The 23,785-nt window shown below is 43.2% G+C and overlaps 1 protein-coding gene across 1 annotated transcript in view; it reads right to left on the bottom strand.

The window, feature by feature from the left end:
• Positions 1-23,785, bottom strand: part of ITPR1 (inositol 1,4,5-trisphosphate receptor type 1) — a 318,730-nt gene that overhangs the window by 192,325 nt on the left and 102,620 nt on the right. The window contains exons 4-6 of the mRNA XM_073787587.1: positions 11,119-11,234; positions 2,436-2,522; positions 282-440 (exon numbers count right to left, since the gene is read on the bottom strand). Of these exons, the coding sequence (XP_073643688.1) occupies positions 282-440; positions 2,436-2,522; positions 11,119-11,234 (362 nt within the window). The remainder of the gene's footprint in view (positions 1-281; positions 441-2,435; positions 2,523-11,118; positions 11,235-23,785) is intronic.

Genomic DNA, 23,785 nt, shown 5'->3' with positions numbered 1-23,785 from the left:
TACATGATAGCTGCTTTTGTGGTAAAGTTACTCAAGTAATGGGCTCCTCATATGATTTTTTTCAGAAGCCCAGTAGGAAAAAAACAGAGCTACTGTATTTAGGTCACATTGCTCTCCAAGCTCCCCTGTTTCCCAAACACTGGTTTCCATGGTGATTTCCTTCTCCTCATATGGGATAAGCCTCTGGCTCCAACTTTAAATTTCTCTTAGTTGACTCTAGTGTACAGTTATGGTTGGAGGCCTGGCACGGAGCACGCCCTGGGCTGGGCATGTGCACTTACACTGTCTCCGATGGATCGCAGCTTGTAGAATGGCTGAATGTAAAACCAGGACCCTTCGTTGCCAGCCTCGTCCAACGTTACTCTCATGGCATTCTTCTCCAGCAGAGCTGGAAGCCTCTTATTCACTGTTAGGTATTTATTACTTTTCAAATGCAAGAGCTGAAAACCACCAAGAGAATAAGGTGAGTGTCAGCACGTCCCCGAATCTCTACATTTCTCTCTCAGTCATACAAGATATGTATCAAACACTCCTCCCACCACTGAGCCACCTGTGAAGTTAGAGAACCACAGAAGTGGTTAAGGCAGGGAATGATTAGAAAAGAAGGAAGACCAAAGGGAGCAGAAGTAGAAGGAAGAGGAGAAGACATTTTTTCCCCCCAACACAGCCCTGGACAAGATGGGTGTCGCTCAGGTCAAGTGCACCATCAGCTAGGAACATCACTCTGCCATTGGTTAGCAGCAAGGGGTCTAACCCCAGGTAAAGGGACTAAAGAACTGCAGTCTGAATATGCCCTGACATGAAGGTGGAGCTAAGGAAAGGCACTTTTGAACAAGAGAAACGGTTCAATTTAAGAAGTGACCCCATTAGGGGACTGTCAATTCACTTGGAAAAACACGGCTGCTATGGATTTCCACCTTGAATTTCTAAGCACTCTATTCTTAATTCTTGTGTAACCGTTACACGAAGGGGATGGAAAGATGGAAGATCTAGATGCGAAACGTCTCATAGTAAGTCTAGACCAGCAAGAGCTGACCAAGGCTTCCCAACTCAACAGGCTGTAAGAGAAGATGGAGGGGAATAGGAAAGACCGTCCAATCCCTGGAGAAATGGTAAGACTAGCATGGGACACCACCTCCAACTGCCAGTATCTCCCTTTTCAGCTTAACAGATACAGTTTCTAGAACACTCCTAGGAGGCCCACAAATCTTCTTGTCTGATCTGTGAGTCCCTGACATCCCCTGGCCATGACACATAAGGCAATGCCTTCCCAAGCTTCCGTGGTACTCTGATGAGTAGTACCTCTGATCTTCCATGCACCTCTCCAAGGGCTGGACTTAGCTGGCTTATAACCTGGCATTACCTACAGGTGATCCTCAAGATCTAGGCTGGGAAAATAAGAAATATTAGGTCATAAGTATTCACAGCACACTCTGTGACAGGTACCTCTCAATCATCCTAGGCCGCACATACCATTATTATTCCCATTCTGCTAGTAAACCAGCCGAACCATGGCAAGAATTCTTGCCCAATACCTAACAGGAAAACAAGTGGGAAGGAACTCGTTTGTCATTTGTAAAGTTAATATTAGTATTAGTAAAGAGAGACAAATTAGGAGTTTGGGATTAACGCGTACACACTATTCTATATATAAAATAGATGAACAACAAGGACCTACGGTATAGCACAGGGAACTATATTCAATATCTTGTAATAACCTATAATGCAAAACATATGGAAAAGAATCGATATATGCACATATGTATAACCGAACCACTTTGCTATATACCTGAAACTAACACAACACTGTAAGTTAACTATACTTCAATTTTTAAAAATGGTTTAAAAAAAAGCCACATTTGGCACTGGACTTCTTCACACAGTTTTCTGCAAGGATAGACCTAGGTGGATTTTTTTTTTTTTTTTAGCAAAACCTGCTGTAGCTGTTTCTTAAATTGTGTTTTATCCTGTCAAATTTGAAGGTACCAGATACAAACAAGTAAACCTCACAACCCGTGAGGTAAGACATGAGACCTATCATCAAATGTTCTACCTGAAGGTACAGAATTGCTCTTCTTACTTCTGGTGACCAGCTCTTGAACCAATTTTTACCAAACATGAAGAACTTTCAAGCAATGCAAGTTAGGCAAAAGCGCAAGAGCCAGGCTCCTCTTCAGACAGGGAGCCTCCCATCTAAAAAATGTGGACAGATTTTAAATTAACAGTATAGGGGAGAGAAGTGGACCCTTGCACTGAGAGAGAACCAACTAAAAGCCCAAGAGTCCAGCCCACATCACAAGAAATGCTAGACCTTTTGCAATAAACTGGCTGTGTCCACAGAGTCCTATCTGTCCAAACCGGGTTTCGTGTGCTTGTTTTTCGATTCACTCTTTGTAAAGCTTCAGCTCCACGACAGAACAGCGGCTTTGACCCACCTGGATTACATTGCCATACTGGATCACGGTCCCCAGCAATTTCCTGTTTTCTGTCTCATTCTGCTTCTTTTCCAAGTCTGCGGCATGCTGTACATAGAGGAGGAAGATTGGTCACAAAGAGGAAACAATGGGTTATATATTTCTCTGCCGCAAGGCAAAGCAATATAGCCAGTTCATACAAGAACCACAAAAATAAGCAAATACCTAAGTACACTCTGAGGCTAAGTGCAATGAGCAAGGGGTTCAAGAAACCAACCCACTATGCCTTGTTTGCTGGCCTTCTTGGTTTTTCAAACATGTATTCATTTTTTAAGGAATTCATGGACATCTGGTTAGGGTGAGACTAAGTCACAAGCTTATGTATTTTTAAAGAAAATAGGGTAGGGTTGGAAGGGAATTTGCATAGCCCTTTTATGATTTGTACAGGTCTTCTTTATAGCTTTGGAGTAAAATAAAACAGCATTTAAATACTGGTTTTGTGACCTGGAATGTGTTAGTTAACATCTTTGCAATCCTCAGTTTCCTCTTTTGTAAAATGAAAATAAAAATAGTACCTTCACCTCACAGGAATCACACAGCACGGTATCTCATCATTGTGGCATTCACGGAGTGTTAGTTATTATTGTTACATACCAATTATAATTTATTTAGTTTTCACAATAGTTCCCTGAGGAGAAGATCATTATCTCAATTTCATAAAGAAGAAACAGACTCAGAGAGATGAAAAAGTTTGGTCGACACTGCATAGCTAGTTGAGTGGGTACAAAAGGAGCACTGTTTTCTCTACTACTGTGTATATTTGAAATTTTGCTTAATAATGTCATTTTTTAAAAATTACACATCTATTAAGTAAGTAAGAGATAATCCCCAAACCCATATTTGGGTTAACTCCAGATTTACACATTCACAAATGAGGCTGGAGATATTACTAGTGCAGCTCCGGCAGGCCAGGGAACAGGGTAAAACCAAATAGAGGGTTCCCATAACAGTTTGCCAAGGCCACCAACCCGCACAGTCATTTTTCCTTCGTTCACCTGTGTAGCTCTGCAAGTCTGTTAGCATATTACAACCACACTCAAGGGGAACTAGTTTCATCCTAGGCAATTAAACTGCCGTTCCAATCTCTGATTCCCAAACCCAGACTAAGTAAAACAAAAGAAAAATAACGGAAGAAATACGGCATCTAATCTGATGGGTGACAGAAGCATGATGATGACCAATGATGTACTTCGGAATTGCTTCCAACGTTCTCTTCGTAGAGTCTCCCCTGGCCTTGAGGCAAGATGCGACCAGATGCCAGTGGGTTAATGGGCTTCTTTCCCAGGGAGCACGTCCGCGTTTCCACACAACCCTTCTGGACTTGGTCTTGGTTCCACCACAGACCAGCTTTACCATCTTGGCCAGGTCGTTTAATCTCACCAAGCCTCACTCAGCATTCTCATCCACAAAATGAGGACAATACAAGCCTTTTTTCTCCCTAATCATAGACATTACAGAAAATGCATACCAGACACAAAATAGGCATTCAATAAATTTTAACCAATGTTATACACAAGTTTATGTAACTAAGAAACGTTCTAATGAAAATTTCAAAAGGTGAACTAAGGTGGGTGGGTGAAGAATCTTTCAGTTTCCTTCTAATTCAGCATTCGCTCCACCTCTACCTGGAGTATAGGTATTTTTAGGAAGGAACATCTTTTGAGAAAAATAAGCTGCAGGAAGCAACCCTAAACTAAAAAGAAACCACATTTATAGGAGGGTAAGGATTTGCCTAAGTTTGTGTGGCTGACTGCAAGTTTGCAGCATATGTCTCAATCCTTTAAAACAATGGTCTATTCAGAGGCTTCCCTCTTTCTGTTTCGGAATTAGTTACCAGTTTGCTATTCTCAGTTACAAAAAGGTAATATCCACTGGGTGCAAGACACATCCAGAAATAATACCAGCGCAGACACCATGGCAATCCTTGGCATCCAAACCGCCCTAGGCATGGCTCTCCCCAACTCTCTCTTCCCCTCCATAAACACCTTCCCATCCCCTCCTCCCACCTCTGTTCTCCCTATTTTCATGCCTGAGCTGTACCCTATCCAAAGAGCTCTACAGTACCCACAGGTTCTGCAGGTAATTTTAAAAAAAAAAAACACACACTGGACTGAATCCACTTGGAAGGCAGGTTTATACTTTGCAGAGAGCCACTTATTCTTTCTGCTAAGCAGTTCTCAGCTAATAAGGACAGGAAAGTTGAGAAAGCAAAAAAATGTCAAAGCGGGGGGAATCAAGGAATTCAGTAAAATAAAACAACATTTTCCAACAAACAAATACAAATGTTCTCTGCTCGAAACACCACACCAAAAGGATTCACCTTGAGAAAATTATAAAGTAGTGTTTCTTGAACTTAAATGATATAAGGGCTCCTGTTTAAGAGGGAAAATTCTCATGGGTATTCCTCTTACTCTCAAGAATTTCCAGTGGCTTCAATCTAAGAAATATTCATCTAAAATATTAAGTTCCTACCTACGCTCAGACTAAGTACACAAGTGGTAAGCCAGTGGTCACTGGCATATCTAAAAGGAAAGGTCAGATTAGTCACCAAGAAGACACATATTTCATAGTTAAGACTAATTAAACACCAGCAGCTCTAAAGATTAAAGGTCATTCGTGTACAAACATACAAAAGATAAAATTAGAACAGAAAATACACAACTGGAGAATAAATATCTAAGAATATCAAATATCACATCTGAAAACTCCATTAAAAGGTTTAATGATGACCAAGCCTACATATAACTACTAAACAAACATTCCATGCATTAAGCTTACGGACCATTCTAAGAATTCACTTTTCCAATACGCACTCTTTGTTTAAGGAGAAAACTCTCCCACTCACTTCATCTTTTACTAAGTGTACAAACACTATATATGTGTTCATTTGAGTTCACATATCAGTCTTTAGATAACTCCTCCACAAAACCAAATTTGTTCCCTTCCCCCAGTTTTACTGATATAACTGACATATAATTGGGCTTTCAGAAAAAAAAAATTCATCATGATTTTTAGTTCAAAAGGTTGATAAAAAAGGAAGTAAAACTAACACATTTTAAATCAACTATACTCCAAAAAAATTAATTTAAAAAAATAAAATTTAAAAAAAGGAAGGACAGTACAGACAATACCTGGGCCCACTGACCAAGGCTGCTTTCACCCTTGAAAAAATTAAATCTGGTCTATTAAATCCCTCAAGTATATTCTAAAGAGGAGCCCACACTGTAGGACAGTGAATTTGGGGCTTCCCTGGTGGCGCAGTGGTTGAGAGTCTGCCTGCCGATGCAGGGGACACGGGTTCGTGCCCCGGTCCGGGAAGATCTCACATGCCGCGGAGCGGCTGGGCCCGTGAGCCATGGCCGCTGAGCTTGCGCGTCCGGAGCTTGTGCTCCGCAACGGGAGAGGCCACAACAGTGAGAGGCCCGAGTACCGCAAAAAAAAAAAAAAAAAGACAGTGAATTTGTATAACCTTTCTGAAGAATAATCCAGCAATATCTACCAAAAAGTTGTTCAACGTGCATAACTTTGATTTAGCAATCCCATTTCTAGGAGTTTCTCTAAGATAATCTGGCATGTGCGCAAGGCCATAACCATCATTTATTTTTGGGGGGAATGGCAAAAACTGTCAGAATCCTAAATATGTCCTCCCCCCATAGGGATTGGCTGTCTAAAATTACAGTACTGCTATATCATGGAGTAATCAAGTAGCCATTAAAAATACAGAGCTACCTATTTATTCATGACATATTAAGTGGGAAAAAAAGCAGGTGAAAGAAAGAGAAGTGAAGGACTTCCCTGGCGGCCCAGTGGTTCAGACTCCACGCTTCCAGTGCAAGGGGCATGGGTTCAATCCCTGGCCAGGGAACTAAGATCTCACATGCCGCGCGGCACCGCCAAAAAAAAAAAAAAAAAAGGAAGAAAGTGAGATGGCATGCCCCCTTTAATACTTTAAAATATAGAGATAAAGGAATAAAATAGGGGATGGGAGACTGGGGCACACACCGAGATTATCTTTGAGGATTAAGGTTTAGAGATCACTCTTTTTTTTCCTTTTCTTACTCATGTATACTTTGGAGCTCACTTCTTCCTACAATACTCACTTCAGAAACACCTTCATCGTACCTCTGGGGCAAGAAGCCTAGATTTTTAAAAAGCCATCTTAAATGTGTTATCTTTTCAATATTTAAAAATCCCAATAATTTAAGTACCTGTTGCTCTTTTCCCTTACACAATGGGCTGCGGACAGTTCTGAATTTCTAAGGGAGAAATCACGCTCTATGCTATGGTCTCTACCACCATGAATCACCACAGACATTACAATGTTCCCTAAGCAACATCAAGGTCAACCCCATCACAGTCACCTGTTATTTTATTTCAGAAATGGAGAAACCATTATTAAATTACTACAGAGACGTCACTGGAACAATGGGGAACCTTATTTAAGGTCAACAAGCTCTGAAGTATCTAACATAAATATTAAGGCTTCTGAAAACAAGCAAGGCAGGACCCAGGCTTCAGATGACAATAAAGACTCCTCACTCCTCTGGTTCCTCCTAGCTTGTAGAAGCTACGGCTTAAGGTAATGGACCATTTCTCAGAACCAAAACAATGTAGGTGCTGTTTCAAGGTAACAGGTAAAAATGCTGTCAGGAAACGGCAGTCGAGGGCTGTAGAACAAATTATGTGATTTGCAGATGGCGGAACCTCATTCTGCCAAGAGTCTTGGGAAATCACGACCAGGGGAGTTAGAACCCAGTTATTCTCTCAGAACGAACAGACACACATAGCAACCAGCCACTAGATGTCATTGTCCTTCAGGGAGTTGGTGGCATGTTGCTTATCCTAGTCAAAAGGAAGTCAACTGGTCTAGACGACTAATTCCTTAAATGGCATTAATTTAAAATAATCTGACCTTTGATTGGGGTGCTCCACAGTAGCTGACAAAAATAAAAATGAAAACCCACTGGAGACTGGCCGTCCGCCCCCAAAGGCAAGCGGCTGCCCAAAACACAACATTTTAATGACGGCACTAGAACATGTGCATGACTTTCAGACACAAGAGGGGGAAAGAAAGGTCCAGCCAAGCAGGAAAGCAGGAACTGCACAAAGTTAACAGCCAAGACCTGCAAGTCATGTCAGGGATCCTGAATCAGGAGACAGTGCTGGTTTCCTTTTAAAATTTATTTAAAACAGAAACAGCATGAAAGAGAGAATTTATTGTTTATTTTAGTAAGGAGTTCAAAGTTCTTGGTCACCTTTAGGATCGCCTTTTTCAACTCTGTGGCTTTTTCATGGTTCATTTGTGGGAAGGGGCGGGAAAAGGAACTGCTGATGAAACAACACACGTATCACAGGCTGAGAACAGTTGGCCAGAGGACGCCATCCTGCTGAGCCATTCCTGTACTGGTGTTGAGTGTTACGTTTTAAACTTTAAGGGAAGTAGCTGCCAACATTTTTTAAAAACTGAGAGATGACACATCAAAGCACGGATTTTAGCTTCTCTTGAAGAAGCAGAAGATGTGGCAGCAGTTCCTGGCCCACCTTCCCACGCAGCAATGGCAGGGGAGCGGAGCTGCCCCCCAGACCCGCACACAGGCACACGCCCCATAGCAACCCAGCCCACCAAGGCCTCTTGGTTCCAACTGGCTTCCTGCTTGGCCATGAGGAATCTGAATTTACAACTACAGCTGTAAAGCGCGTAGGAGAAGAAAGGGTTTGAGACGGACTAAGAATACCTCAGTGGACAGAATCAATTTCATCCGAGAAAAGGGGCCGCAGGACTGCTAAGGCCACACTCCTTCCACCAAGATGACCCCACAGGCGTACGTGCTAAATGGCTCTCCCAAGAGACGTGCAGAATTGAGCAACCTTTCCTACCCATTTAACTCGATTCCCATGCTCCCAGTACAGACTTCGGGGGCGTCCTGGATCCTCACAGTGACTGGGGAAGGAGGGGATCGCTATTCATACTTCACGGACAAGAGCCAGGGATGCTGGATGCCCTGCAATGTACAGCACAGTCCTGCGCAAGGAAGAAGCATCGTTCCTCCCACACAATTTGGTATTCCGGTGGACAGTCACACGGCTTAAAAAGCTGCAACTTCTGAGCCAAACCCTTAACTCCACTTTACACATGAACACAAAGCATGGATCTGCATGGTTCAATTAATAATATTATTAACACCTTTTCCAAAACTGAGGGTGTTATTTAATAAAGAGAAGCGTGTACCTTGCATTCTTAGTAACATTACCAAGAGCAGCTGACCATTTTGGAACACCACATTATGGAAAACATGCTTTCTGGGTCACCAGTACTATAAACCTACATCGGCCACAGTCTTCAGCTGCCTCATTCACGGGGTCTATAGAAACAGGTAAAAGCATTTATTTCCTTACGTCCTCTAGAGTGACTGTGCAATTATAAAATTTATTACTTTCCCTTTATTTTGCCTTTATAATTCAGTTTCAAAACTTTGACATCTTGGGAGATTATATTATTTACAGATTTTATTTCCTATTTATATTTATAGTTACATAATATTTGCTATTCAGAGGGAGCAATGGGTCTGCTGAGGTTGAGAATATCTGCCCTAAAACCATTAAAATAATGATGCAATCCCAGAAGCCTTCAAAGCAATCTCTTTGCTTCTGTTGTTTTCTTTTTCTCTCCTACCCTCTTACTCCCACAGATGCCTCACTCTGAGGCTTACCTGTCACCTCCTCTTCCTCCAGAAAGCCCTCCCTGACTACCATATCACCCATCCTTAAACTCAAAAGCGGATTTGACTGCCCCTTCTAGGTGCTCCCACAGCCTCAGTGGTTTGCCCTATAATAGAACTTGCTACAGTCGTGTCACTACCTCTTTACTCTTAATTAGCTATTAAGCTCCCAGAGGGTTACGATGCTGTCACAGTTTTATCACCATCACCTAGCACAGTGCTCACTCATTCATTCAAGAACTATTTCTTGAGCACCTACTATGTGCCAGACACTACTACAATGCACTGGGGATACAGTGGTGAACAAGACAGGCACTGCTCCTCATCTTGTGGTGTCGTCACTCTACTGAGTGACAGATGCTAATTAAGGGAACTTTTAAATATAACTGCAGACTTTGATCAGTGCAGAGAAAGATATAAACAGGGTGCTATGACGGAGGAAAGCAAGGAACACATGGCTTAGATAAGGAGATGGGGAGAGACCTCACTGAGATGACTTAAACTGAGAGATGAAGGAGGCAGAGGTCTTAGCTTAGGCAAAGTCAGGAGAAGACTGTTCTCAACAGGACAAATTGCTAGCGCTAAGCTCGTGAGACTGTTAGGAGTCTGTGGTGCTCAAAAAAATAAAACGAAAGGACACAGAGCAAGTCTAGCTGGTTCAGAAGCCTCAGAGGGAAAGCAGCGTCCAGCAGGCACAAAGTCTGCATTTCATTTTAAGGGCCATGAGTGCCTGTGTGTCTTCACACTGGAGGATCAGCTCATGGAGGTTAGGAACCTGGTCTTCTCATCATGCCTGGAGCCCCTCACCCCTGTCTAATATAGTATGTGCTGAATAAAGGAGTCCCTTCCATGGGCCCTACCTTACCCAGTGCAGCTGGCTGTGACTCTGTCATTTATTAGTCACAAAGAGAGCAAGCGTGAGCCCCATGTGCTCACAGATACCCCACATCCTCGGGTGCCATCACTGAGTCTCAAGAAACAGCTTTTTTTTTAAATTAAGTTAGTTAATATTTGAGCGCCTACCATATGTTGTGGGCAAGAGGGAGACAGCAACGAGCAAACCTGACACAAACTTCTGCCTTTGAGTACTTTACATTCTAGTGGGGGTAGAGAGCTGATAAATAAATTAGAATGATCACGATAAGTGATGTGGAGAAAAATAAAGCAGAACAGGGAGATGGGGAACGGTCTGCAATTTCAATACCACCCTGGATATATGTCATGTCTTTCTTCGCCACATCTCAAAGAAATTCCACACAGATTAGCCTCACAGAAGAATTATATGATCTCGACACTAGAAGAATTATAGCATCATTTGACAGATGGAAAAACAGGCTCAGAAAGGCTCAAAAATTTGCTTATGGTCACAGAGCACATCAGCAGTAGAATGAGCATCTCTTTTATATGCCAAGTAATAGACAAGATAAATACAATGATAAAAGCTAAAATTTTCTGAGCACTTATCACATGCCAGGCATTGTTCATGTGCTTTTTATGTTTCATGTAATCCTCACAACAACCTCTTGATGTGTATATTATTACCATTCCCATTTTACAGATGAGGTAACAAGAGGCACAAAATGGCTAAGTAACTCACCCAAGATGTCCAGTTAGTGAGTGGTGAAGCTAGCATTCTAATCTAGGCAGTTGGCTTCCTGACCCTGTGCTCATAACCAGTACCGTACCTAAAGCCATCCCAGAAAGGGCATGGCTGAGAAAAAAGAAACTCTCAAGACATCTCAGGATGACTACGACCCACCTTTCCTTAGGGTCAGCTCCCTTTTAGCCCTTTATCAAAGACTGTATGAAAGCTGGTATCCAGAGCTAGAGGACCGCAAAACTCATCTTCCCGACCCATTCCACTCAGACACAACCCACACGGCCGCTCACGAGACCTCGCCATGGAGCTCCATCCCCATACGTACGTGTAGTTTGTTAAGTAGTACTGCGTCTGTCGTGCTGTTGGCTCCTGGCTTAGCAGCTTTCCAGAACTGCTTCTGGGCGGAGTAGCGATTCATGGGACATAGTTTAAAGAGGCAATCTAGAAGTGAAACAAACAAGTAAAAACTGTTACTGAGGACGTATATACACTCAACCTATGAAAAAAACTTTCCCCTTTTATTTCTATAACGCATTATAAATTACATGAAAGTGTAAATGGTAAGTCACAGGGCCCTTTTACAAACCTCTCCTCTGACCTTTAATTCTCACCACCATTATGTGAGGTTAGAAATGAGGAAAATGAAACTTCTAGAAAGTTAAGTCAAATGTCCATTGTCACACAGCCAGTTAGGGGCAGAGCTGGGACTCAGACTCCAAATTCAGAGCTCTCAATGCTGCCCCAGAGTTATCTCCTTTCCTTTATGATGGACAACTTTAAGGGCAGTAGTCTCACTGTATGCAATAGTACCTACAAACATTTCTGGATATAAATCCAACTCACTTCAATTTGACTACATTAAAAACAACAACAACAACAGAAGCTTATTTGGAGACACCTCCTTGGGCAATGGTCTCTTGAGTGTTGTTTACCAGATGACTCTCTGGAGAGCAGGAAGAAAATAAATGAACTTGCAGAGACATCCTGTGTCTTCTCCCTCTCTCTCAGTGCATGGTGATGTGCTTCTGTTTAGGGATGCCTGGGGTCATGACTTTTTACATTGTTTTATGTAGTAGAACTAACTCACAAAATGGACTAGTGGCTTCAAAAGATGTCTGCAATGAAATCAAAACACCAAAGAGAGGAGTAATGCAAACCCCACAAACAAGAAAAAGGAAAAATGATGATGATCTAACGAGATGTGAAAAAAAAAGTCACCCAGATATTAAAAACTGTTTTAAAAAACACTTAAAATGTTGTCTCTAATGATGAACGTTGCCCTGAAAGCACCCATGTGCCTTAAGATATTCATGATAATATGCTAATCATGATTAAGAGGACACATTATTGTTTAATCTTAATCTTTTTCATCAACATATTTTCCTGCTTGCTTTTATAATGTATACAATCTATTAGTACAGTGACACATGTATATAACTTTTAAACACACACACACACACACACAGAGTTTAGGGGTATTTTTGTCTAATTTTTTTGATAGGGATATGCCATGGAAAGAGCTTACAAATAACCGCTCTAAAAAACTAACACTAGGGCTTCCCTGGTGGCGCAGTGGTTGAGAGTCCGCCTGCCGATGCAGGGGACACGGGTTCGTGCCCCGGTTCAGGAAGATCCCACATGCCGCGGAGCGGCTGGGCCCGTGAGCCATGGCCGCTGAGCCTGCGCTTCCAGAGCCTGTGCTCCGCAACGGGAGAGGCCACAACAGTGAGAGGCCCGCGTACCGCAAAAAAAAAAACAAAACAAAACAAAAAACTAACACTAGAATTGATACTCACTCTCTGAAAATTTTACCTTTTGACATACAGGACTTTCAAATGGTATCTGTAGAGTAAAATTAATAAATTTGGAATGAACACCCAGATTTGGGAAAACTGCACCCTGAAAGTAGATCAGAGCAAGCTTTTATAAAAAACTTAATCTACTAACTGTACACTTATTCATATCTGTTCACTGAGACATTCCCTGAAAGGACACTGAACAGCTAAATACTGTTTTTGTCTTAGCCAAATAACTATCTCAAAGTAAAAAATATTCATTTACTGTCAAGGACACAGATACTAAGTCTTTCCTCTAATTCAGTTGGAATCAATGAACTTTTACGAAGTACAATGCATACAAATACTTGACACTGTTCAGAAAATAATTTTTAATCAATTAACTGCAGAAAAAAAGGTACTTTCCCATTTCAATAACCTCCTTCTTCACTAAATATTTCTACCTAGTCACAAGCAGCTACCAGACAAATATAAGATCACTGATATCCATCTTTATCAAGAATGTAATCCATCTACTGAAAGTAATTGTTAGTGCGCATGAAAGACGCTATCCAGGTCTTTAGAGAACAAAGGACATGGCAGGAAACTGGTTTAAAAGATAAAAGTTTCATCTCTAATGAAACTCACAGGTCATTGTTATTTACTGTATCAGTGGCAACTTCATGACGTCACTGAAAGACACAGTTTTTCTACCGCTTTGATATATGTGAACTCTCCATCCACCCTGAGAACAATCACACACAACCATGAGACTACCAGCCAGTGTTAGATGTCCTATCTTTGACACAAGACAGAAGGTGCCACTTGCGCAGGACCAGGGTGACTTCCTTGATAATCACAAGACTTAACACCAAAAAACCATTCAAAACACTTAAGTCACTGGTATTAATATCTGGTACACAACTTTTTATGGATTAAATGAGGTTAATAATTTCAATTTTCATCAATAAGAAGACATTGAGAAAAACTATTATTTTTCCCTCCAGCACAATTCATACGATGATGGCTAACTGGTATGCATTACCATCCCACCCCATCCCACCCATAACTTGACTTAAGTTGATTTAAGGATCCGGCTGGATCTATAACGCCAAGGGATTAACATGCAATGGAAAATACCATTTTACAACTGTTGATGGTATTGTCAGTGGGTATAACCCACTTAACAAACCAATGGACTACAAACAGGCTCAAATTTCAGATAGCTTTCCATTGACCTAAGATGAGAGTGTGAATTGCAGCACTGTCAATCCAACCAAAGCCTTGCTGTAACTTCCACAACAACTATTTTTCTTGGGCAAAACAGCATTGTACTGGATTAAGCGTTTTTACAACCAACTGTCTATGTAAATATGAGATGCTAACATACTAGTAACAGAACCAAATTAGCCTTGCTGATTTTGTCCTGTCTTCCCAGTTGCTTAGCAACTGATTCAAAGTGAAAATTAGATTAAGCAATTCAAATATGATGTTAAAGTAACCTTCTGAAATTTTGCACTTCAGCGGCTCTATGTTGCCCTTTGCTATTTGGATGGCACAGCAGGACAAAGTTAAAGTTCTGCTGGATCCCAATACTGTGCTAAGTATAGAAATGCACAAATATAGGGAATCTGGTGGAAGAATTGTACCTATTTGGGGGAAGTATGTATGTGTGTATATATATGTGCATGTACACACACACACACACACACACACACTGTGCTTTGATTTTGCCCCAAAGAAATGCCACAAAGATCTCTTATGTGACAAGTGATTTTTCAAGGCTTTTAAAAAATAAACTAAATTAAGCTTTCAAAAAATTACTTTGGAATATTCCTAAGCTTCAGCAGATGCCACACTGGGCTAGCAAAGGAGAAGTGAGTGGAATGGAGGGGCTGGGTTAAGTGTTAAAGGGCACGCGGGCTGAAAACAGGCATAGCTGATCTTCCATGGTTTAAAGAGCATTCCAGGGACTTCCCTGGTGGCACAGTGGTTAAGAATCCGCCTGCCAATGCAGGGGACATGGGTTCGAGTCCTGGTCCGGCAAGATCCCACATGCCGCGGAGCAACTAAGCCCGTGCGCCATAACTACTGAGCCTGCGAGCCACAACTACTGAGGCTGTGAGCCACAACTACTGAAGCCCGCGAGCCTAGAGCCCAGACACCGCAACAAAGAGTAGCCCCCGCTCGCTGCAACCAGAGAAAGCCCACATGCAGCAACGAAGACCCAATGCAGCCGAAAATAAAATAAATAAATAAATTTATAAAAGTAAATAAATAAATAAAGAGCATTCCAGAACTTGGTTGAAGGGAGAACACTCAACTGCTTAGCAGCTGCATTAACCATGACCTTAGGACTTGTGGTGCTTGGTTAGGAAAAGACAGGAGGGGATTATCTGGTGGCACAGTGCTTAAGAATCTGCCTGCCAATGCAGGGGACATGGGTTCGTGCCCTGGTCCGAGAAGATCCCACATGCCATGGAGCAACTGAGCCCGTGCACCACAACTACTGAGCGTGCACTCTAGAGCCCGCGAGCCACAACTACTGAGCCCACGTGCCACAACTACCTAAGCCCACATGCCTAGAGCCCATGCTCTGCAACAATAGAAGCCACTGCAATGAGAAGCCCACACACCGCAACGAAGAGTGGCCCCCGCTCGCCACACCTAGAGAAAGCCCACGTGCAGCAACGAAGACCCAACACAGCCAAAGATAAATTAATTTTTTTTAAAAAAGAAAAAACAGGAGGAAGAGGAGCCACAGGTGTGCTTGGAGCCACCTTGATGGGGTCCCCAGCAGGGTGAGAAAGCAAGAAGCCGACGGAGCCACACATCAGGGACTCAGTGAGAGAATAAAGTCTGCCAGAAGAACGGCCGAAACCCCCCATCTCCTTGCTGTCCTCCACATCCTTAGAACTTTGAACTCTAGAAAGCAAAGTGCCTGATGGCAGGGACTCGTGTCTGTTCTGTACACTCCGGTAACCCAGGGGCGAGGAGTAATGTAGCGGCACAAAGATGGTTGTTGTATTAAGGATTTAAACATGCTGAAATCCCTAGGTCTCCAGAAGCGACATCAGGTTTGTCCTAAGTCACTTCCAGCTTTGAGCCCCCAGCAGTCTATTCATGAATCCCATGACTACTTATTAAAGTGCCTACTAAGTGCTGGGCACGGTACAGGGGGCCGAGACTGTAACAGTGAACCCAATGCACAAGTTTCTTAGTATAACCCTAGTGACAGCGAAAAACTAGTCAAATACACAACTTGAAGTATACAGCAGGTTAAAGGACTATGGAGACGAGAATTATCTATCAGCCCAATACGACTGGTGTGGAGGAGTACCACTTTATACGGGGTCATCACGAAAGGCATGTCCACGGCTTCTGAGCAGAGAGCTGCAGGGTGAGAAGGAGCCCGGCTTTGATAACAACGTAGAGGCAACGCCTTCCAGGCAGAGGGAACAGCAAGTGCGAAGGCTTCGAGTTGGAAGGAAATCTTCAGGAGGTTAAAAATGAGCACAGAAGGGCTGGAGGGAAGCGGACGAAGGGAGAGTTGCAGGAGACGTGTCTGGAGAAGCAAGCAGGGGCCACATCACGCAGGGTTGTGTGGGTCACGGGGAGGCACTTCTTGCCCTTGTGGGAAGCTACCAAAGGGCTTTAAACAAAGAAGAACCTGGTTTTTGTTTCTACAGGAGCTTTCTTCTGGCGATGGTGCCTCCTAAGAAAGGGAAGGCCGGGAGGGGGTGGATTTAGAGGAGAATAGGAGAAATCAAGAATCTTATTTTGGCTTTGCTTGGTTTGAGATGCCTGTGAAACAACCCAGCTGAAATGTTCAGTGGGCCATTGGTCAACTAGCAGGTTGAAAATACAGGACAGTCAGTAATTTAAGGGGTTAGGGGCAGAAGAAGAGGAAGGATGGGGGTACTGGAGAAGAGAGCTGAGGAAATCAGTGCGACAAATGCAATGTAGCGACTCATCTTGGCTAGGGAGATCTAACCAAACCTAGAGAATATGTTAATTGAGCCTTACAAAAGCTTGAACTTGATTCATAGTTTTCAGAGGGCAGAATAAAGACCTTTCCTCTCCTTTTCCCCTCCCCCAACAAAAAACTCCAACACAATGAAAATTAAGAACAAAAAAAATGCAACTTCATCTTCTGAGAAACTCAAGTCCTTCTTTTGGAATAAATGAAGATGGGAAGGGGATGGAGAGGTAGAACCTGAGAGATGGAGGGAGGTATCTACAGTGAGGGTACCAGTGAGAAGCAAGCTTATTTGCCCTACGGAACCCTGGAAAGGCTCAGGAGCCCATGATGACACTGCACAGGGCATCACTGCCCAACCTGGAGCAGGGACAAAGGGCCCATGGGCTGAGACCCAGGAGTGATGGGTCGTCCCCTCCGCCTGCCACATGGAAGCGTGATGAAGCCTGCAGAGGGAGAGAACACTAGTAAATGCTACAAAAGAGCTAATAGGCAAATCAGGACAAATGAGATGATTAAGAACTCCAGGGAAAAGCTGTGTACTATTGATAAAATGTAGTATGTGTTTAGCTCAATGGTGAACAATATTTACACAGTCATAAAAATCTAAGACTAACTATTAATTTAGCCAAAAAAAGTAATACAACTTTAATGGGAGGATGGAGGGGGAGCAGGAAAGTGTCGGAAGCCACCGTCATGTACAATAACAGGAAGTGAACAGGTGATATTTAAGATAAATTCATCTACAGATATGAAGAGACACACATCATCTAGAAATACAGTGGTAAATACCAGAATAAAATGTTAAAATGCTTTCAATTGTTGCCTCAAAAAAGTGGGAAAGCGTGAGGTGTCAGACATAAGACCGTTATTTTTATTCTGCATTTTATCAATATTTGACTCTTTTAAGTTCAATGCACATAACATAAAATTAACCATTTTCAAATGAACAATTCTGTGGCATTTAGTACATTCCCAATGTTGTACAACCACCACCTCTATTTAGTTCCAACACATTTTCTTCACTCCCACAAGTAAACCCTGTATCTATGAAGCAGTTCCCCCTCCAACCCATGTATCAATGAAAAGCTGTAACTTTTAAACATGACCTTTTTATACTAAATCACTGTTCAACATCATAGTGAGATATCACTTTACACTACAGGGTGACAAAAGCCAACAAGCTGGATAATAACAAGGATCAGAGGGGATGTGGAAACCTTTCTGCACTATCGTTCAGTGTGGCTACAAAGGAACGTGCACATAACCTCTAACATACAATTCAGCAGTTCTCTGCTGGGCAAACATTCCAAAGAAATCTCTCCCAGGTCGCCAGATCTCGCACTTCCACACGTAGAAGGATGCTCTAGGAAAAAGGGCGATGAGAAGGCACATCTGCTCTTGAGCGCACTGGCCTGGAAGCAACATTAAACTTGTGCTCACAGACCATCAGTGATAACCAATCACATGATCCCCCCACCCCCATGATGCCAGGAGCTAAGAAATGCCCTTCAGTCGAGTGCCCAGGAAGAAGAAATGAGTTTGCTGTGGACCCAAGCAACCCGTGCTGCAGTCTGTCCTCCAGGTTGCCAAGCGCCCATTTCACTGTCTCTTACCCCATCCACTGGCTGATGTAGCGGTAGTTAACTAGGCAAACACAGTCCCTCATGGCACAGAATTTGAGCTCTTCTAACCTACCTCACTGATCAAAGAGATGAACAGTCAACAAGCTATCATCTTTTTAAAATTCTTCATTCAGTGAGTATATATAAATGCAATTTTATATAGGGAGAAATCAAGAGTAGATTTACATGAGCTCAAATATGAAAAATTTAAGTGTTGATCGTACATATCTTGGCTTCTTTTGAAAAAGAGGCAACAGAGTAAAAATTTCAGAAGGAGCAGACAATATGATCAACAAAGAGAAAGGGGAATGTTAATTCCCCACCAAGGGAGTTAAGATTTCAAAGAAGCAATGAAAGGGGAAAACAAAATTGTTGGATTTTAAGGACTTTCCCAACTCATACTTACTGGACAAACAGCTTCACGAGGGTAGAGCTTATCTGCCTTCTGTATCATCCTGTCCCTGGTGCTTTCAGTAAATATGGGATCAGTGAATGAGTACTCAGTCCATGAGTGGGTACTCAAGGTGGAAGAATGCTCTTCAACGGCAGTTCACAAAAGGAAAACCTACTCCTATTTCCAACAAAAGCCTTCCATAAACAAGTAATTAAGTCCAGTTCAGTAAGAGGAAACCAGTACATCACACTGTTGTGTCTGTTGCATGCGAATCACATTTCCCCAAGCCAGAACAGAAGAAGCCCTTTGAAGTCCAGTGACATTTTCCAATAGGGACTGCCAAATCAACCTTCCATTACCTATCTACAGAAAACACAGACATTGTTCCTGAGAGACAAAGCACAACAAGGTAATTTTTTCCCATTAAGGTGACCAGATGCTTTTTCTGAGTAGAAAACTCAGACTGAGGACTCCCAAGGTTGCTCTCCTGTACCTTTATCATCTTACCTGGTTGCAGGACCATCATTCACAAACACATTAAAAACGAGAAATGTAGGGAGAAACTTCCCTTTTTGACCTACTTTAGCTTGGCCAATTAAATTTTTATTTACCTTTTTGAATATAGATCAGAGAAGTAAAAACTTAGTTGGGAAGGCAAGGACTCCTCCCATTGTGGAAGACAAACGGGCCCAGGAGTTCCTTCTAGAGGCAGCCCCAACACAGGTATCTGCCTTCGCTTGGACAGCTGGAGCCTCTGCCCTGGACTCTGCACCGGGACAGATGGATACAAAGTCCCAGGGCCAGTTCAAGACTGCTCCTGGGAGCGGTGCCGGATGTGTCCACGGGAAATGTCCAGAGCCTGCCTCCCCCAGCACTGAGTCTGGTTCCCTGCTGAGTCTGCGAGTGACTGATAGTCTTTCAACAGTTTCCTCCTGGCTTAGGTGAGTCAGTTTCTGCTGTCTGCAACCCAAAGTCCGAGCTGACCCGTAGAGTAACAAAAATGCCAAAAACAATAAGAGACAAGGAATCTGGAAACCCGGGTTCCAGCCCTGGCTCCACCACTCACTAGCCAGGAAGCCACAGCCAGGTTACTAAAGCTCTCTGTGTCCACACATCTTCCCTGGAAAACAGATGATCCCCAAGGCACCCCAGAGCCCTAAGACCTGATGATGTTTGTGGAAGCTTATAGACCACGTCAGAGAAGTCACAGAAAACCCACATGTGGAAGCACTGAGGTGTACACTGATCTGCCATCTGGAAGAATTGTTTTAAACCTCAGCTCTATTCTGTGTTGTATGATCTTGGGGAAAATTATCTCACCTCTGTAGGTTTTCATTTCTTGCCTATAAAAGGGCAATAACCGCAATGGGTAACTCACAAATTAACCTAAAAGATTAACTACTTCACTTGAAGCACTGAGTACAGATTCTGGCACAGAGTAAACCAATATTAGCCACTAAGACAAAATGGATAAACGAATTGCATCTCATGCTCCACTTTAATGCTGGACAGCTACAGACGACTGTTACACATAACGACATGGATGCATTCCACAAACATTTTTTTTTAATTATTTTATTTATTTATTTTTGGCTGTGTTGCATCTTCATTGCTGCGCGCGGGCTTTCTCTAGTTGTGGCAAGTGGGGGCTACTCTTCATTGTGGGCTTCTCGTTGCGGTGGTTTCTCTTGTGGAGCATGGGCTCTAGGCACGTGGGCTTCAGTAGTTGTGGCTCGCGGGCTCAGTAGTTGTGGTTCGCGGGCTCTAGAGCGCAGGCTCAGTAGCTGTGGCACACGGGCTTAGTTGCTCCATGGCATGCGGTATCCTCCTAGACCAGGGCTCGAACCCGTGTCCCCTGCATTGGCCGGCGGATTCTTAACCACTGTGCCACCAGGGAAGTCCCCACAAACACTATTTTGAGTGAAAGAAACCAAGGCAAAAAGAGTCCATTTATACTGAATGAATCCATTCACGTGACGTTCAAGAACAGGCAAAACTTTGCTAGAGCCACAGTCAAAATAGCAGTTACCTTTGGGGGCGGTATTTCCTGAGAAGGGGCACTTTCTGGGGTGCTGGAAATGTTCTCCTAGCTCAATCTGGGTGGGAGTCATGTGGGTATAAGTGTATTTAAAACATCAAGCAGTGCTCAAATTTAAGGTTTGTGCATCTTTGCGTGGGTGTGTGTGTGTGTCTGTGTGTGTCTGTGTGTGTGTGTGTGTGTGTAATACCTTAAGGAAAGAAAAAACTGAGATAGTACTTGTTCTCAAAAAAAGGAGGATGATCTTGCTGATAACAGAAAAACAAATTTTCCCTTCATGTAAAAGGTTAACAATAGTGTCCGACTTCTGTGGCTGCGAAAACACACCTTGTTTTGTCACGGTTTGGGTTGGGCGCTTACTGGTTCATAATGGAGAGGAGGAGGGGCAGAAGGGAGATGACATCACTGTCTCCCCAAAGGGCAGCTGTTCTTTGTTCACCGCAGGACACTCTGGGCAATAAGCATTCCCTGGCACCAAGCCCAATGCCCGGAGGTATTCTGACCGAGTCCCTTTTCCCCACTGATTCCCTGTTCTATCCAAACACCTTGAAACCATTAACAGGCAGCGGTTTTAAATCTGTAATGAAATGCCATGTTGTCTGACATTTGCTTCAAAATAACTGGGGAGGGCTTCCCTGGTGGCGCAGTGGTTGAGAGTCCGCCTGCCTATGCAGGGGACACGGGTTCGTGCCCCGGTCCGGGAAGATCCCACATGCCACGGAGCGGCTGGGCCCGTGAGCCATGGCCGCTGAGCCTGCGCGTCCGGAGCCTGTGCTCTGCGACGGGAGAGGCCACAACAATGAGAGACCCGCGTACCAAAAAAATAATAGTAATAATAAAAACTAACTGGGGAGAGAGAGATGGGAGGATATAGATGACTTGAGATTGGCCATGAGTTGCTAACAGTCAAGGTGCGTATTGGATACATGGAGGTTCGTTATACTATTATTCTTTCAATTTGTATACGTGCTTAAATTTTTGTATAATAAAAGATATTTCAATATCTTCAAAATCATCTATTAATTTATTTTCAAATGCGAAATTTTTATAAAAATCAATCAAATGTTCACCAAGTTCAAAAAAAGACTATTTTTAAAAGAGGAAGAAAGGAAAAAGGAAGAAAGGGAGAGAGGGAAGGAGGGGGGAAAAGGAAGAAAGGAAGGAAGGGAGGGAGAAAAGCATGTTATTTATATCATCTGCTCCAATTTGCCAATCTACCTGAAAACCAATATACTCTAGAAAGGAGTAAACAGCTGGATAGACCTGTCAAATAAATCCAACAGTCACAAAAAATTGAGCTAGGATGCCCAGCTCTGTGTTAGATATACGAAGAGTAAACAAAATCGTGGACTTCAGGTTAAAAATCTTGCTGTGTAGATCTCTACATGCTCAGTATCTCTCAACGCAAATCAAATCTCACAGTGCATGGCCCTGGCTATTTCAAACACTACAGCTCATGTGAACCTCTGAGGATATGTCACATCTTCTACAAAAGGGCATTCAGAAGGTCTGCAACACGTGGTCTGAAAATACTTACATGAGCTATTGGGTTGGTTATCCCAAGATCCTCCTGGAAAAATACTTTTGCCATCAGAAACGCCCATTACACGAAGGAAACGTACACAGTTTCTCCTGCATTTGATTTCTCCTTCATTCAACAAACATTTCTTAAGCACATGTGTGCTGGAGACACAGTGTCAGTAGAACCTGGGCCCTGAGAGTCCTTGGGGAGACAGACGGAGCCAACAGGTAGCTTCAAGGTGTTTGGAGCAGAACATCTAAGCCAGCCCAGGGAGACATGGGAGAGACAGTGTCAGAGGCCTTCTCAGCTGAGCTTAACAGCATCTACTGCTCAAGCCAGTGGGTGGGGCAGGAAGAGGGATGGACGACATGGAAAGAATGAGAAGTTGGAGAAACCTGTTCCATTATATGCTGCACATCCTGCTTTTCTGTGACGTGGACCAGACCTCCTGATATGGCCCATGGTCTAGAAGAGAAAGGCTAATACTGCCAGCCTGCTGGCCCTCCTCTCACCCCTACCTAGGCAGGGCGGGGGCAGGGGCAGGGAGGAGGGCATCACCCTTTGACCCCATGAGTGCACTTCCCTCCCACATTCTCCACGTGGTATTCAAGGCAACCTTGGCCAAGTGAGCAAAGCTGTCACTGCTGGTTTGTATTCACATCTCCATGGAGAGGCAAGAAGGCAAGCGGACAACAACGACCAAAGGAAGATGCAGCCCCATCTGTCCTGCTCTGTTCGTTTGTTTCCTGGTCTCCACTGAAGACCTAGTGACCCAACTCTGGGTCCTTCGGTGCTTCCAACCCAGGATTCCCCAACCAGCCCCTTTCATACATGATGTGGGCCACTCCCTACAGATAGTTGTGATTTTTTTTTTTGCATACTAAGCACACCCTCAGTGAACAGATTACTTCCAAAGGGACCCTTTCACCAACCCTAACTCAGCGAAAAGGAACTAAGTAAACAAATCAGGAGTCACTCAAAGATGGCATATATTTACCCTGAATAAAAAGAAAAGTCATTTTCCTAATTTATTTCACGACTTAGGTTTCCTTTACTTACATTTGATTTTTAATCCTAGCAAACACAGTCTACCATCAAACAGCCTTTACAAGTTAAAATATCTCTCAAGAAAAATGACTGTCAAGATTTTTCTCTCCTCCAGAACACGTATCTGAAAGACATGATACATTCCCACCCCAAACAGTGGCTTATCAGAGTAGCAACTCTCCAGGAAGGCACCTCAAGAATGACCCCTTGCTTCAAAATTATTACACCAGGGTTTCTCAGCACAGGCCCGACACTGTGGGCATCATCTATAATTCTTTCTTGGGGGGTCAGGTGCTGTCCTGTGCATTGTAGGAAGCCTGGCGGCATCCGTGGCCTTACATCTCAGGGGTCAGTAGCACCCAGGTATTACAATCAAAAATGCCCCCCACTGAGGACCTCAGGATTAAGCCTTCCTTCCCATTCTTCTCATGAATCAATGTCCTAAAGTTACCGAAATTGACACAATGGAGGGATAAAGACAATGGTAGGGGGTGAAAAGGGAAGCATTCCAGACCCTTCGGTACTGCATCTCAAAACCACATTCTTTGTTTGCTGTATTTGCAACTCTACTTTATCGCTACAGCTCTTGTTCTGAAACTGACTCCCCTGCCT

Source organism: Tursiops truncatus, chromosome 10 (genome assembly GCF_011762595.2).
Source record: "Tursiops truncatus isolate mTurTru1 chromosome 10, mTurTru1.mat.Y, whole genome shotgun sequence".
Lineage (NCBI taxonomy): Eukaryota > Metazoa > Chordata > Mammalia > Artiodactyla > Delphinidae > Tursiops > Tursiops truncatus.
This window is presented reverse-complemented; position numbering and strand designations above follow the sequence as displayed.